Genomic DNA, 17,500 nt, shown 5'->3' on the forward strand with positions numbered 1-17,500 from the left:
ACCAGACAAAGACCAAATGACACACACACACACACACACACACAGACACACACACACACACACACACACACACACACACACACACGTGCGCCAGACTCATTCCACACGCAGACAAAGACAAAATGAGAAAAGGCCTCCAAGCATTTCAGAAACTTGATGGACACAAATTATGCAGCACTCCAAACTGTTCCTTTGTGTTTTTTAATTGGAATTATAATGGAAGCTTTCTATTATGAGGAAGCAGGAGTGTTGTCTTAAAGTGGGGCTTTATAGATATTTAAAATGGATATTAAAAAGACGAACACACACCTTAATGCTTCTCCCTGCAGAGCTGGGGTGCTTATGGGTACGCTAATGGAGGAGGAATAAATGAAACGGTTATTATTACTCTGAAACAACAAGACTACAGAGAGTTAACGTGTTGGGTGATGATACTAGATAAACAACTAGACTACAGATAGTTAACAGTGATGATACTAGATAAACAACTAGACTACAGATAGTTAACAGTAATGATACTAGATAAACAACTAGACTACAGATAGTTAACAGTGACGATACTAGATAAACAACTAGACTACAGATAGTTAACAGTGATGATACTAGATAAACAACTAGACTACAGATAGTTAACAGTGATGATACTAGATAAACAATCACAACTCTTCAGCAGGATCTATAACTTTCTGTCTGTGATTTCTAGCAAGTACAGCGCAAAAACATGGTTTCACGTCTTTTTTTTGGGAGCAAAAACCTGCATTCACAATGTCCCTAACACACTGGCCACCCACCTGCACGGTACTGGAGGCCTGAACCACTTGGCAGGATCGCTGGTGTTGAGCTAAGGACTCTATACCAATGACGATCACATTTCCCTGTAATAGCAGGTCACTATCCTGAGAGGAACACCTTATGCCCTGCTAGGCTTAAGTACATGTTATAATCATGTCACTCTCCCTGTCTGTCTGTCTGTCTGTCTGTCTGTCTGTCTGTCTGTCTGTCTGTCTGTCTGTCTGTCTGTCTGTCTGTCTGTCTGTCTGTCTGTCTGTCTGTCTGTCTGTCTGTCTGTCTGTCTGTCTGTTTTCAGATCTCCTTCAAGGCAGTGAGCTCCTTTGATCCTGAGCTGGATTTATCCAACCAGAGTGGGAAAGTCCTGAAACATGTCAACGAGAGCAGCCACATCTTCCTGGGTCTCTACCCAGGATCTACCTACTCCTTTACTCTCAGAGCCTCCACCGCCAAGGGCTATGGCCCCCCAGTCATCACACAGTTCACCACCAAGATATCAGGTCAGTCCCTTAGCCCTTACTGCTAGCTACCTAGCCCCTAATTCCTGCCCCCTAGGCACTAGTACAGATCCAAGGGCTATGGCCCCCCAGTCATCACACAGTTCACCAGTCTAAAATGTATCCCTGCTCACTAACACTAGACCCCTATCCTCTAGCCTAGACACTAACACTAGACCCCTATCCTGTAGTCTAGACACTAACACTAGACCCCTATCCTCTTGGTTCAAGTGTTGCTCTGATGTGTATGTTGTCCTTCTATCTAGAGGAGACTGATGTGTTTGTTGTCCTTCTATCTAGAGGAGACTGATGTCTATGTTGTCCTCCTATCTAGAGGAGACTGATGTGTATGTTGTCCTTCTAACTAGAGGAGACTGATGTGTGTGTTGTCCTTCTATCTAGAGGAGACGGATGTGTGTGTTGTCCTTCTATCTAGAGGAGACTGATGTGTGTGTTGTCCTTCTATCTAGAGGAGACTGATGTCTATGTTGTCCTTCTATCTAGAGGAGACTGATGTGTATGTTGTCCTTCTAACTAGAGGAGACTGATGTGTGTGTTGTCCTTCTATCTAGAGGAGACTGATGTGTATGTTGTCCTTCTATCTAGAGGAGACTGATGTGTGTGTTGTCCTTCTAGCTCCCTCCATGCCAGCCTATGACCAGGAGACATCTCTGAACCAGACAGACAGCACAGTGACTGTCCTGCTGAAACCTGCACAGAGCCGAGGGGCACCTGTCAGGTAGGATGGTACACACACACACACACACACACACACACACACACACACACACACACACACACACACACACACACACACACAAATATAGCGGTGGGGACACTGCGGTGGGGACACTGCGGTGGGGACGCTGCGGTGGGGACGCTGCGGTAGGGACGCTGCGGTAGGGACACTGTGGTGGGGACGCTGTGGTGGGGACGCTGCGGTGGGGACACTGCGGTAAGGACACTGCGGTAGGGACACTGCGGTAGGGACACTGTGGTAGGGACACTGTGGTAAAGACACTGCGGTAGGGACACTGCGGTGGGGACACTGCGGTAGGGACACTGTGGTAGGGACACTGTGGTAAAGACACTGTGGTAGGGACACTGTGGTGGGGACACTGCGGTAGGGACACTGTGGTAAAGACACTGCGGTAGGGACACTGTGGTAGGGACACTGCGGTAGGGACACTGCGGGTGGGGACACTGCGGTAGGGACACTGCGGTAGGGATGCTGCGGTGGGGACGCTGCGGTGGGGACACTGTGGTAGGGACACTGTGGTGGGGACACTGCGGTGGGGACACTGTGGTAAAGACACTGCGGTAGGGACGCTGCGGTAGGGACACTGTGGTAAAGACACATTGTGGTGAGACAGTTGGATCGTGAAAGACAGCTTTTTCTCTGGTATCTTCTTTCTTGTTAAGAAGAACATCTGGTGTTAATGAGGGATGTTTGATCGATGTATTACAAACTGCCATATTCTAATACACAACAATGTTAGACTGTACACTAATACGCCCTATGCAAATCAATCCAGAGCGAGAGAGAGAGATTGGTCCTCATTTTGACTACACCAAAACAGGTTCTCTTAGCACAATGCAATGACAAGAACACAATGGTCACGATAATACGTTGCCATCATAAAGTTCCAGGAAACATAATGTATTTTATAGATGTAATCCTGCGGAGAAGAACCTTCTTTCCTTTTATTAATGTGGTGGGGACGCTGTGGTGGGGACACTGTGGTGGGGACACTGTGGTAGGGACACTGTGGTAGGGACACTGTGGTGGGGACACTGTGGTGGGGACAATGTGGTAGGGACACTGTGGTAGGGACACTGTGGTGGGGACACTGTGGTAGGGACACTGTGGTGGGGACGCTGTGGTGGGGACGCTGCGGTGGGGACACTGCGGTAGGGACACTGCGGTAGGGACGCTGCGGTGGGGACGCTGCGGTAGGGACGCTGCGGTAGGGACGCTGCGGTAGGGACACTGCGATGGGGACACTGCGGTGGGGACACTGTGATAGGGACACTGTGATAGGGACACTGCGGTAGGGACACTGCGGTAGGGACACTGCTGTAGGGACGCTGTGGTAGGGACACTGCGGTAGGGACACTGCGGTAGGGACACTGCGGTGGGGACACTGCGGTAGGGACACTGTGATAGGGGCACGGTGGTGGGGACACTGCGGTGGGGACACTGCGGTAGGGACACTGCGGTGGGGATGCTGTGGTGGGGACACTGCGATAGGGACACTGCGGTAGGGACACTGCGGTAAGGACGCTGTGGTAGGGACGCTGCGGTAGGGACACTGCGGTAGGGACACTGCGGTAGGGACACTGCGGTAAGGACGCTGCAGTAGGGACGCTGCGGTAGGGACACTGCGGTAGGGACACTGCGGTAAGGACACTGCGGTAGGGACGCTGTGGTGGGGACGCTGCGGTAGGGCCACTGCGGTACAGACACTGCGGTAGGGATGCTGCGGTAGGGACACTGCGGTGGGGACACTGCGGTAGGGACACTGTGATAGGGGCACGGTGGTGGGGACACTGCGGTGGGGACACTGCGGTAGGGACACTGCGGTGGGGATGCTGTGGTGGGGACACTGCGATAGGGACACTGCGGTAGGGACACTGCGGTAAGGACGCTGTGGTAGGGACGCTGCGGTAGGGACACTGCGGTAGGGACACTGCGGTAAGGACGCTGCAGTAGGGACGCTGCGGTAGGGACACTGCGGTAGGGACACTGCGGTAAGGACACTGCGGTAGGGACGCTGTGGTGGGGACGCTGCGGTAGGGCCACTGCGGTACAGACACTGCGGTAGGGATGCTGCGGTAGGGACACTGCGGTAGGGACACTGCGGTAGGGACACTGTGGTAAAGACACATTGTGGTGACACAGTTGCATCGTGCAAGACAGCTTTTTCTCTGGTATCTTCTTTCTCGTTAGGAAGGACATCTGGTGTTAATGAGGGATGTTTGATCGATGTATTACAAACTGCCATATTCTAATACACAACAATGTTAGACTGTACACTAATACGCCCTATGCAAATCAATCCAGAGCGAGAGAGAGAGATTGGTCCTCATTTTGGATTATATAAATGAAGGGAATAATATACGATGAGACTTGACTTGATATAAAAACATATTTTTACACTTTTTCATCTAATCTGAGTCCTTTAGAGATGAAAGATATCAGCCTGCAGGTCCTCAGTCAGGCCTGTTAACTCAACTCTTATGCCACGTTTAGCTGCCCTCGCTAATGCCTGAACAAAAAAGAGAGAGAGCGATCTGTTATGAATGCCTTTTTAATCTTCTAGCAGGTATCATTCAGAAAGTGTCCAAATGAATGTCTCAAAGACAGGAAAATAGACAGGAAAATAGACAGGAAAAAAGACAGGAAAAAATACAGGAAAATAGACAATAAAATATACAGGAAAATAGACAGGAAAATAGACAATAAAATAGACAGGAAAATAGACAGGAGATAGCTCGATATCTATAGTGTTCACCGCTAGTGAAAGGACTGGTGTTTTGATATGGAATAACCTTAACCATATGGAATAACCTTAACCATTAACCATTAACCATTAGAGAAAGAACTGGTGTTTTGATATGGAATAACCTTAACCATATGGAATAACCTTAACCACTAGTGTTTTGATATGGAATAACCTTAACCACTAGAGAAAGAACTAGTGTTTTGATATGGAATAACCTTAACCATATGGAATAACCTTAACCATTAACCATTAACCATTAGAGAAAGAACTAGTGTTTTGATATGGAGTAACCTTAACCACTAGTGAAAGGCCTGGTGTTTTGATATGGAATAACCTTAACCATATGGAATAACCTTAACCATTAACCATTAACCATTAGAGAAAGGACTGGTGTTTTGATATGGAATAACCTTAACCATTAGAGAAAGAACTGGTGTTTTGATATGGAATAACCTTAACCACTAGTGAAAGGACTGGTGTTTTGATATGGAATAACCTTAACCACTAGTGAAAGGCCTGGTGTTTTGATATGGAATAACCTTAACCACTAGAGAAAGAACTAGTGTTTTGATATGGAATTGTGTGTTAATTTCGGGGGACAAAATAAAGACAGTGTATGAAAGTCATTATGTTCATGTCTATCCAGGGTACAATATGACTCACTAATAGTAATAAAGGAATAAATAATGAATTTTTTAGTCATTTTGTGATTAAGGTAAGGAAAGTTTGGAAGTATACACCTACTCTATTTCACTCTCTTTATCTCTCTACTCTGTCCTCTCTTTCTCTCTCTGGGTCTCCCTCTCTCTCTCTTTCTCTCTCTCTCTCTGGGTCTCCCTCTCTCTCTCTTTCTCTCTCTCTGGGTCTGCTTGTCTCTCTTTCTCTCTCTGGGTCTCTTTCTCTCTCTCTCCAGCCCTCTCTCTCTCTCTTTCTCTCTCTCTCTCTGGGTCTCCCTCTCTCTCTCTGGGTCTCCCTCTCAATTCAATTCAAGGGGCTTTATTGGCATGGGAAACATATGTTAACATTGCCAAAGCAAGTGAAGTAGATAATAAACAAAAGTGAAATAAACAATACAAATTAACAGAAAACATTACACTCACAGAAGTTCCAAAAGAATAAAGACATTACAAATGTCATATTATGTATATAGACAGTGTTGTAATGATGTACAAATGGTTAAAGTACAAAGGGTGTTTGTTCTTCACTGGTTGACCTTTTCTTGTGGCAACAGGTCACATATCTTGCTGCTGTGATGGAACACCATGGTATGTAGATACCATGATATGATATTGTTTTCGAATTCTTTGTGGATCTGTGTAATCTGTGTCTCTAATATGGTCATACATTTGGCAGGAGGTTAGGAAGTGCAGCTCAGTTTCCACCTCATTTTGTGGGCAGTACTGTGCACATAGCCTGTCTTCTCTTGAGAGCCAGGTCTGCCTTTGGCGTCCTTTCTCGATAGCAAGGCTATGCTCACTGAATCTGTACATAGTCAATGCTTTCCTTAAGTTTGGGGTCAGTCACAGTGGTCAGGTATTCTGCCACTGTGTACTCTCTGTTTAGGGCCAAATAGCATTCTAGTTGCCAATGTATCAAGTAATTATCTTTTTGTTTTCTCATGATTTGGTTGGGTCTAATTGTGTTGCTGTCCTGGGGCTCTGTGGGCTCTGTTTGTGTTTGTGAACAGAGGCCCAGGACCAGCTTGCTTGGGGGACTCTTCTCCAGGTTCATCTCTCTGTAGGTGATGGCTTTGTTATGGAAGGTTTGGGAATCACCTCCCTTTAAGTGGTTGTAGAATCTAACGGCTTGATTATGATAATTAGCTGATATCGGCCTAATTCTGCACGCATTATTTTTGTTGTTCTACACGGAGGATATTTTTGCAGAATTCTGCATACAGTCTCAATTTGGTGTTTGTCCCATTTTGTGAATTCTTGGTTGGTGAGAATGCCCTTCTTGCCTTGTCTCTCAGATCGTTCACAGCTTTGTGGAAGTTACCTGTGGCGCTGATGTTTAGGCCAAGGTATGTATAGTTTTTTGTGTGCTCTAGGGCAGCAGTGTCTAGATGGAATTTGTATTTGTGGTCCTGGCGACTGGGCTTGGGGTTCTTCATTTGTCTGTTCTGCTGTCAACACTATGGTCAGGGTCTGGTGTGGACTGTTCTGCTGTGGTGTCAACGCTTTTGTTGGGAGCTGAGGTGGACTGTTCTGCTGGCTACCTCTCTAGTGGGTTGTTCTCTGTCACACGGCATCCCCCTTCACCCTCTCCTCCAGCAGTCTGATCCTCTCCTCCATCCCCCCTCTCCTCCACCAGTCTGATCCTCTCCTCCATCCCCCTCACCCTCCAGCAGTCTGACCCTCTCCTCCATCCCCCTCACCCTCCAGCAGTCTGATCCTCTCCCTCCATCCCCCTCACCCTCTCCTCCAGCAGTCTGATCCTCTCCCTCCATCCCCCTCACCCTCTCCTCCAGCAGTCTGATCCTCTCCCTCCATCCCCCTCACCCTTTCCTCCAGCAGTCTGATCCTCTCCCTCCATCCCCCTCACCCTCTCCTCCATCCCCTCACCCAGCAGTCTGATCCTCTCCCTCCAGCCCCCTCTCCTCCACCCCCCTCTCCCTCCATCCCCCTCACCCATCAGTCTGATCCTCTCCTCCATCCCCCTCACCCTCTCCTCCAGCAGTCTGATCCTCTCCTCCACCCCCCCTCACCCTCTCCTCCAGCAGTCTGATCCTCTCCTCCACCCCCCTCTCCCTCCATCCCCCTCACCCATCAGTCTGATCCTCTCCCTCCATCCCCCTCTCCCTCTCCTCCATCCCCCTCTCCCTCTCCCTCCATCCCCCTCACCCATCAGTCTGATCCTCTCCTCCATCCCCCTCTCCCTCTCCTCCATCAGTCTGATCCTCTCCCTCCATCCCCCTCACCCATCAGTCTGATCCTCTCCCTCCATCCCCCTCTCCCTCTCCTCCATCCCCCTCTCCCTCTCCTCCATCCCCCTCTCCCTCTCCCTCTCCCTCTCCTCCATCAGTCTGATCCTCTCCCTCCATACCCCTCTCCTCCACCCCCCTCTCCCTCCATCCCCCTCACCCATCAGTCTGATCCTCTCCTCCATCCCCCTCACCCTCTCCTCCAGCAGTCTGATCCTCTCCTCCATCCCCCTCACCCTCTCCTCCATCCCCCTCACCCTCTCCTCCAGCAGTCTGATCCTCTCCTCCACCCTCTCCTCCATCCCCCTCACCCTCTCCTCCATCCCCCTCACCCTCTCCTCCATCCCCCTCACCCTCTCCTCCATCCCCCTCTCCCTCTCCTCCAGCAGTCTGATCCTCTCCTCCATCCCCCTCTCCCTCTCCTCCATCCCCCTCTCCCTCTCCTCCAGCAGTCTGATCCTCTCCTCCATCCCCCTCTCCCTCTCCTCCATCCCCCTCTCCTCCAGCAGTCTGATCCTCTCCTCCATCCCCCTCTCCCTCTCCTCCATCCCCCTCACCCTCTCCTCCAGCAGTCTGATCCTCTCCTCCACCCTCTCCTCCATCCCCCTCACCCTCTCCTCCATCCCCCTCACCCTCTCCTCCATCCCCCTCTCCCTCTCCTCCAGCAGTCTGATCCTCTCCTCCATCCCCCTCTCCCTCTCCTCCATCCCCCTCTCCCTCTCCTCCAGCAGTCTGATCCTCTCCTCCATCCCCCTCTCCCTCTCCTCCATCCCCCTCTCCCTCTCCTCCAGCAGTCTGATCCTCTCCTCCATCCCCCTCTCCCTCTCCTCCAGCAGTCTGATCCTCTCCTCCATCCCCCTCTCCTCCACCACCCTCTCCTCCATCCCCCTCACCCATCAGTCTGATCCTCTCCTCCATCCCCCTCACCCTCTCCTCCATCAGTCTGATCCTCTCCTCCATCCCCCTCTCCCTCTCCTCCACCACCCTCTCCTCCATCCCCCTCACCCATCAGTCTGATCCTCTCCTCCATCCCCCTCACCCTCTCCTCCATCAGTCTGATCCTCTCCTCCATCCCCCCTCTCCCTCTCCTCCACCACCCTCTCCTCCATCCCCCTCACCCATCAGTCTGATCCTCTCCTCCATCCCCCTCACCCTCTCCTCCATCAGTCTGATCCTCTCCTCCATCCCCCTCACCCTCTCCTCCATCAGTCTGATCCTCTCCTCCATCCCCCTCTCCCTCTCCTCCACCACCCTCTCCTCCATCCCCCTCACCCATCAGTCTGATCCTCTCCTCCATCCCCCTCACCCTCTCCTCCATCCCCCTCTCCCTCTCCTCCAGCAGTCTGATCCTCTCCTCCATCCCCCTCACCCTCTCCTCCATCCCCCCTCACCCTCTCCTCCATCCCCCCTCTCCCTCTCCTCCATCCCCCCTCACCCTCTCCTCCATCCCCCCTCTCCCTCTCCTCCATCCCCCCTCACCCTCTCCTCCATCCCCCTCACCCTCTCCTCCACCCCCTCACCCTCTCCCTCCATCCTCCGTTCTTCTCTTACTTTTTATTATTTATTACATTTTAGTCATTTAGCAGACGCTCTTATCCAGAGCGACTTACAGTAGTGAATGCATACATTTTTATTTTTCTCCCTACTGGTCCCCCGTGGGAATCGAAACCACTACCCTGGTGTTGCAAACACCATGCTCTACCAACTGAGCCACACGGGACCACATATTGTTGATGTTGTCTCACTACAGTCCAGAGTGCAGATATGTCTCTCTCCACCTCCAGCTCTCCGGGTCTGGTTAAAGGGGTGTTGTTGTGCTGGACTGTTGTCTGGGTCTGGTTGAGGGGGTGTTGTTGTGTTGTCTGGGTCTGGTTAAGGGGGTGTTGTTGTGCTGGACTGTTGTCTGGGTCTGGTTGAGGGGGTGTTGTTGTGCTGGACTGTTGTCTGGGTCTGGTTAAGGGGGTGTTGTTGTGCTGGACTGTTGTCTGGGTCTGGTTAAGGGGGTGTTGTTGTGCTGGACTGTTGTCTGGGTCTGTGCTGACTGGAGTGTGTTCACCTGCTGTTCCAGCTCCACCTGTCTTACCTCCAGCTGGGTGAATTTATCCTTCATTTCAATGAGGGAGTAGTACTCTGTGCTGGGAGGTTGGCTTTCCGCTTGGGGTTGCTGGTCTGTGGGGTTATATAATGAAGAGGTCTGGGGGTTATATAATGAAGAGGTCTGGGGTGGCTGGTCTGTGGGGGTTATATAATGAAGAGGTCTGGGGGTTATATAATGAAGAGGTCTGGGGGGTTATATAATGAAGAGGTCTGGGGGGTTATATAATGAAGAGGTCTGGGGGTTATATAATGAAGAGGTCTGGGGGTTATATAATGAATAGGTCTGGGGGTTATATAATGAAGAGGTCTGGGGGGTTATATAATGAAGAGGTCTGGGGGTTATATAATGAAGAGGTCTGTGGGGTTATATAATGAAGAGGTCTGGGGGGTTATATAATGAAGAGGTCTGGGGGGTTATATAATGAAGAGGTCTGGGGGATTATATAACGAAGAGGTCTGGGGGGTTATATAATGAAGAGGTCTGTGGGGTTATATAATGAAGAGGTCTGGGGGTTATATAATGAAGAGGTCTGGGGTTGCTGGTCTGGGGGGTTATATAATGAAGAGGTCTGGGGGTTATATAATGAAGAGGTCTGGGGTGGCTGGTCTGTGGGGTTATATAATGAAGAGGTCTGGGGGTTGCTGGTCTGTGGGGTTATATAATGAAGAGGTCTGGGGGGTTATATAATGAAGAGGTCTGGGGGGGTTATATAATGAAGAGGTCTGTGGGGTTATATAATGAAGAGGTCTGGGGGTTATATAATGAAGAGGTCTGGGGGGTTATATAATGAAGAGGTCTGGGGGTTATATAATGAAGAGGTCTGGGGGTTGCTGGTCTGTGGGGTTATATAATGAAGAGGTCTGGGGGGGTTATATAATGAAGAGGTCTGGGGGTTATATAATGAAGAGGTCTGGGGGGTTATATAAAGAAGAGGTCTGTGGGGTTATATAATGAAGAGGTCTGGGGGGTTATATAATGAAGAGGTCTGGGGGGTTATATAATGAAGAGGTCTGGGGGATTATATAACGAAGAGGTCTGGGGGATTATATAACGAAGAGGTCTGGGGGGTTATATAATGAAGAGGTCTGGGGGTTATATAATGAAGAGGTCTGGGGGTTGCTGGTCTGGGGGGTTATATAATGAAGAGGTCTGGGGGGTTATATAATGAAGAGGTCTGGGGGTGGCTGGTCTGTGGGGTTATATAATGAAGAGGTCTGGGGGTTGCTGGTCTGTGGGGTTATATAATGAAGAGGTCTGGGGGGTTATATAATGAAGAGGTCTAGGGGGGTTATATAATGAAGAGGTCTGTGGGGTTATATAATGAAGAGGTCTGGGGGTTATATAATGAAGAGGTCTGGGGGGTTATATAATGAAGAGGTCTGGGGGTTATATAATGAAGAGGTCTGGGGGTTTGCTGGTCTGTGGGGTTATATAATGAAGAGGTCTGGGGGGGTTATATAATGAAGAGGTCTGGGGGTTATATAATGAAGCGGTCTGGGGGGTTATAGAAAGAAGAGGTCTGTGGGGTTATATAATGAAGAGGTCTGTGGGGTTATATAATGAAGAGGTCTGTGGGGGTTATATAATGAAGAGGTCTGGGGGTTATATAATGAAGAGGTCTGGGGGTTATATAATGAAGAGGTCTGTGGGTTATATAATGAAGAGGTCTGGGGGGTTATATAATGAAGAGGTCTGGGAGGGTTATATAATGAAGAGGTCTGGGGGGTTATATAATGAAGAGGTCTGGGGGTTATATAATGAAGAGGTCTGGGGGGTTATATAATGAAGAGGTCTGGGGGGTTATATAATGAAGAGGTCTGTGGGTTATATAATGAAGAGGTCTGTGGGGTTATATAATGAAGAGGTCTGGGGGTTATATAATGAAGAGGTCTGGGGGGTTATATAATGAAGAGGTCTGGGGGTTATATAATGAAGAGGTCTGGGGGGTTATATAATGAAGAGGTCTGGGGGGTTATATAATGAAGATGTCTGTGGGTTATATAATGAAGAGGTCTGTGGGGTTATATAATGAAGAGGTCTGGGGGTTATATAATGAAGAGGTCTGGGGGGGTTATATAATGAAGAGGTCTGGGGGGGTTATATAATGAAGAGGTCTGGGGGGTTATATAATGAAGAGGTCTGGGGGGGTTATATAATGAAGAGGTCTGGGGATTATATAATCAAGAGGTCTGCGGGTTATATAATGAAGAGGTCTGTGGGGGTATATAATGAAGAGGTCTGGGGGTTCTATAATGAAGAGGTCTGGGGTTATATAATGAAGAGGTCTGGGGGGTTATATAATGAAGAGGTCTGGGGGTTATATAATGAAGAAGTCTGGGGGTTATATAATGAAGAGGTCTGGGGGTTATATAATGAAGAGGTCTGGGGTTATATAATGAAGAGGTCTGGGGGGTTATATAATGAAGAGGTCTGGGGGGTTATATAATGAAGAGGTCTGGGGGTGGCTGGTCTGTGGGGTTATATAATGAAGAGGTCTGGGGGTTATATAATGAAGAGGTCTGGGGGTGGCTGGTCTGTGGGGTTATATAATGAAGAGGTCTGGGGGTTATATAATGAAGAGGTCTGGGGGTTATATAATGAAGAGGTCTGGGGGTTGCTGGTCTGTGGGGTTATATAATGAAGAGGTCTGGTCTGACCTGCTCGGGGTGGGGGTATCTTTCTCAAGGGAGAGCTTCTCCTGCTGAGCTAATTCTTTGATTAGGTGGAAGTCCAGCTGAAACTGTTTGGGGGGGTTGCCTTGTACCATTACTTAGCTGACTCAGTGTCCTCGTTGTCTAGTATCCTGAGTTTCCACCCCTCGTTAACACCCCCTCTCTTAACAGAGGGGTAGTGTGCTAATACAGCACTGTGTCATGCCAGGGGATGGTCTGGTTAATATAGCACTGTGCCATGCCAGGGGATGGTCTGGTTAATATAGCACTGTGCCATGCCAGGGGATGGTCTGGTTAATATAGCACTGTGCCAGGGGATGGTCTGGTTAATATAGCACTGTGCCATGCCAGGGGATGGTCTGGTTAATATAGCACTGTGCCATGTCAGGAGATGGTCTGGTTAATATAGCACTGTGCCATGCCAGGGGATGGTCTGGTTAATATAGCACTGTGTCATGCCAGGGGATGGTCTGGCTAATATAGCACTGTGCCATGCCAGGGATGGTCTGGTTAATATAGCACTGTGCCAGGGGATGGTCTGGTTAATATAGCACTGTGCCAGGGGATGGTCTGGTTAATATAGCACTATGTCATGCCAGGGGATGGTCTGGTTAATATAGCACTGTACCAGGGGATGGTCTGGTTAATATAGCACTGTGCCATGCCAGGGGATGGTCTGGTTAATATAGCACTGTGTCATGCCAGGGGATGGTCTGGTTAATATAGCACTGTGCCATGCCAGGGAATGGTCTGGTTAATATAGCACTGTGCCATGCCAGGGGATGGTCTGGTTAATATAGCACTGTGCCATGCCAGGGGATGGTCTGGTTAATATAGCACTATGCCATGCCAGGGGATGGTCTGGTTAATATAGCACTGTGCCATGCCAGGAGATGGTCTGGTTAATAAAGCACTGTGCCAGGGATGGTCTGGTTAATATAGCACTGTGCCATGCCAGGGGATGGTCTGGTTAATAAAGCACTGTGCCAGGGGATGGTCTGGTTAATATAGCACTGTGCCATGCCAGGGGATGGTCTGGTTAATATAGCACTATGCCATGCCAGGGGATGGTGTAACAACGGTCGTCAGGAATGGACCAAGGCGCAGCGGTTTGAGTGCTCATAATTAACTTTAATGAAAAACACTTACACAAACAAAACAATGGACGACGAATACAGACTTGAAGGCAAAAGACAGCAATTCAAGAGACAACCTCCCACAAATACAAATACAAACACACCCTAATATATAGGACTCTCAATCAAAGGCAACTAGACAACACCTGCCTTCAATTGAGAGTCCACACCCCAATTAACTAAACATAGAAACAGACTAACTAGAAAGAACATAGAAATAGACTAACATAGAGCAGTGACCAAAAAAACCCGGAATACATAAATCAACTACCCTCTACATAATACACACACCCCGGACCACATAAACCAAATACCCTCTACCACGTCCTGACCAGCCTACACTAACAAAATAACCCTCATACTGGTCAGAACGTGACATTACCCCCCCCCCCAAAGGTGCAGACCCCGGATGCACCTCCCACACCAAAAAACAACAACAACAAATAACCCCCAAAACACTAACAAATCCCCAAAAGTACATGGGAGGGAAGGGAGGGTGGTCACCGTCACCGACGGTGCTCCTGCAACACCCCCCCTAACCCCAATACTCCCCCCTCAGGAGGTGGCTCAGGAGTCGGACGCAGACCCCACTCCACCCCTGGCTCACTCCCCTCATAAACTGTCTCTACAGTGATGTCCCTCTCTGTCGACCCCGGACTGTAGGGTGACTCTAGGAGCTCTGGACTGTAGGGTGACTCTAGGAGCTCTGGACTGTAGGACGACTCTAGGAGCTCTGGACTGTAGGACGACTCTAGGAGCTCTGGACTGTAGGACGACTCTAGGAGCTCTGGACTGTAGGGCGACTCTAGGAGCTCCGGACTGTAGGAAGACTCTAGAAGCTCTGGACTGTAGACAGACTCACTTGGTTCTGGACTGTAGCCAGACTCACTCGGCTCTGAACAGTTGGCCGTCTCACCTGGTTCCGAACAGTGGGCCGTCTCTCTCCGGGGCACTGTCGCCGGAAGCTCTGGACGAGGCACTGTCGCCGGAAGCTCTGGACGAGGCACTGTTGCCGGAAGCTCTGGACGAGGCACTGTTGCCGGAAGTTCTGGACGAGGCACTGTTGCCTGAAGTTCTGGACGAGGCACTGTTGCCGGAAGTTCTGGACGAGGCACTGTTGCCGGAAGGCCTGGTGCGTGGGGCTGGCTCAGGATGTGCCAGACTAAGGACACGCACCACATGGCTAGTACGAGGAACATGGACAGGACGTGCTGGACTGGGCTGACGCACTGGAAGCCTGGTGCGTGGTGCTGGTACTGGATATGCCAGACTGGAAACACACACCTTAGGGCTAGTGTGTGGAGCGGGAACAAGATATATTGGACCGTGAAGGCGCACTGGCGGTCTCAAGCGCAGTACTGGCTCCACCCTTCCTGGCTGGATGCCCGCTTTCCCCTGACAAATGTGGGGTGCAGGTACTGCGCACACTGGCCTGTGAACACTAGGCCTCAACGCCGTGCACATCACTCCAACGCACGGGACCTGACTAATACTAGGCTGCCCCCAATAAGCACGGGGATTTGGCTTGCGGCTCAATCCTGGCCCTGCCAAACTACCCGTGTGCCCCCCCAATTTTTTTTTATTGGGGCTGCCTCTCCGGCTTAAACGCCAGTCGTCTTCCCCTGTAGAGTTCCCGGTCTTCGCTCCATTTTCTCCATGGGCCCTCTCCGGCCATAATCTGTTCCCATGTCCATTTCTCCCGTTGGTCCAACTCAAATTCCCTTTGCTCCTCAAAGTCCACCTGTTGCTCCTTCCTCCGCTGCTTGGTCTGGATTTGGTGGGAGGTTCTGTAACGACGGTCGTCAGGAATGGACCAAGGCGCAGCGGGTTGAGTGCTCATAATTAACTTTAATAATCTTACGTAGTTGTAAGTCTTCCAGGTGATTCCGTAATTCCATCCAAAATCAGGTTGTATGTTTTGAGTTTTGATTTGGAGTGAAGGTTATGTTGTAGAGGGTAGTATCCTGTATATGTCCTGGTGACATAGTGTTGTAGAGGGTAGTATCCTGTATATGTCCTGGTGACATAGTGTTGTGGAGGGTAGTATCCTGTATATGTCCTGGTGACATAGTGTTGTAGAGGGTAGTATCCAGTATATGTCCTGGTGACATAGTGTTGTAGAGGGTAGTATCCTGTATATGTCCTGGTGACATAGTGAAGGTTATGTTGTGGAGGGTAGTATCCTGTATATGTCCTGGTGACATAGTGTTGCGGAGGGTAGTATCCTGTATATGTCCTGGTGACATAGTGTTGTAGAGGGTAGTATCCAGTATATGTCCTGGTGACATAGCGAAGGTTATGTAGTAGAGGGTAGTATCCTGTATATGTCCTGGTGACATAGTGTTGTGGAGAGTAGTATCCTGTATATGTCCTAGTGACATAGTGTTGTGGAGGGTAGTATCCTGTATATGTCCTGGTGACATAGTGTTGTAGAGGGTAGTATCCTGTATATGTCCTGGTGACATAGTGAAGGTTATGTTGTGGAGGGTAGTATCCTGTATATGTCCTGGTGACATAGTGAAGGTTATGTTGTGGAGGGTAGTATCCTGTATATGTCCTGGTGACATAGTGTTGTAGAGGGTAGTATCCTGTATATGTCCTGGTGACATAGTGAAGGTTATGTTGTAGAGGGTAGTATCCTGTATATGTCCTGGTGACATAGTGAAGGTTATGTTTTGGAGGGTAGTATCCTGTATATGTCCTGGTGACATAGTGAAGATTATGTTGTGGAGGGTAGTATCCTGTATATGTCCTGGTGACATAGTGTTGTAGAGGGTAGTATCCTGTATATGTCCTGGTGACATAGTGTTGTAGAGGGTAGTATCCTGTATATGTCCTGGTGACATAGTGAAGGTTATGTTGTGGAGGGTAGTATCCTGTATATGTCCTGGTGACATAGTGAAGGTTATGTTGTAGAGGGTAGTATCCTGTATATGTCCTGGTGACATAGTGAAGGTTATGTTGTGGAGGGTAGTATCCTGTATATGTCCTGGTGACATAGTGAAGGTTATGTTGTAGAGGGTAGTATCCTGTATATGTCCTGGTGACATAGTGAAGGTTATGTTGTAGAGGGTAGTATCCTGTATATGTCCTGGTGACATAGTGAAGGTTATGTTGTGGAGGGTAGTATCCTGTATATGTCCTGGTGACATAGTGTTGTGGAGGGTAGTATCCTGTATATGTCCTGGTGACATAGTGTTGTGGAGGGTACTATCCTGTATATGTCCTGGTGACATAGTGAAGTTTATGTTATAGAGGGTAGTATCCTGTATATGTCCTGGTGACATAGTGTTGTAGAGGGTAGTATCCTGTATATGTCCTGGTGACATAGTGTTGTAGAGGGTAGTATCCTGTATATGTCCTGGTGACATAGTGTTGTGGAGGGTAGTATCCTGTATATGTCCTGGTGACATAGTGTTGTAGAGGGTAGTATCCTGTATATGTCCCCGACAAAAAAAATCCAAGTTTATCTAACTCTAAAACTATATTTTTTAAAGAACATGCTGAAAAATGCAGGAGTTCAGCTGATCATGGCCTCTCTCGCTCACCCTCACCGTGTTCTGGTGGGTGATCAGAGGAGGTGAGATCCCCTGGGCTTGGGGTTCTTCATTTGTCTGTTCCGCTGTGGTGTCGAGACTTTTGTTGGGAGCTGAGGTGGGCTGCTTTGCCAGCATCCACACACTTTGTGTTCACTGTGTGTGGATGCTGGCAGGCTGGGTACCTCCACTAGGTGTCCACTGTGTGTGGATGCTGGCAGGCTGGGTAACTCCACTATGTGTCCACTGTGTGTGGATGCTGGCAGGCTGGGTAACTCCACTATGTGTGGATGCTGGCAGGCTGGGTAACTCCACTATGTGTCCACTGTATGTGGATGCTGGC

The 17,500-nt window shown here is 49.3% G+C and overlaps 1 protein-coding gene across 1 annotated transcript in view; it reads left to right on the forward strand.

Annotated features, from left to right (window-relative positions):
* LOC115156479 (receptor-type tyrosine-protein phosphatase mu-like) overlaps positions 1–17,500 on the forward strand; it is a 225,320-nt gene that overhangs the window by 87,812 nt on the left and 120,008 nt on the right. Inside the window, exons 11-12 of the mRNA XM_029703901.1 lie at positions 1,088–1,289; positions 1,923–2,025. Of these exons, the coding sequence (XP_029559761.1) occupies positions 1,088–1,289; positions 1,923–2,025 (305 nt within the window). The remainder of the gene's footprint in view (positions 1–1,087; positions 1,290–1,922; positions 2,026–17,500) is intronic.

Source organism: Salmo trutta, chromosome 21 (assembly GCF_901001165.1).
Source record: "Salmo trutta chromosome 21, fSalTru1.1, whole genome shotgun sequence".
In the NCBI taxonomy this organism is placed as follows: Eukaryota; Metazoa; Chordata; class Actinopteri; order Salmoniformes; family Salmonidae; genus Salmo; species Salmo trutta.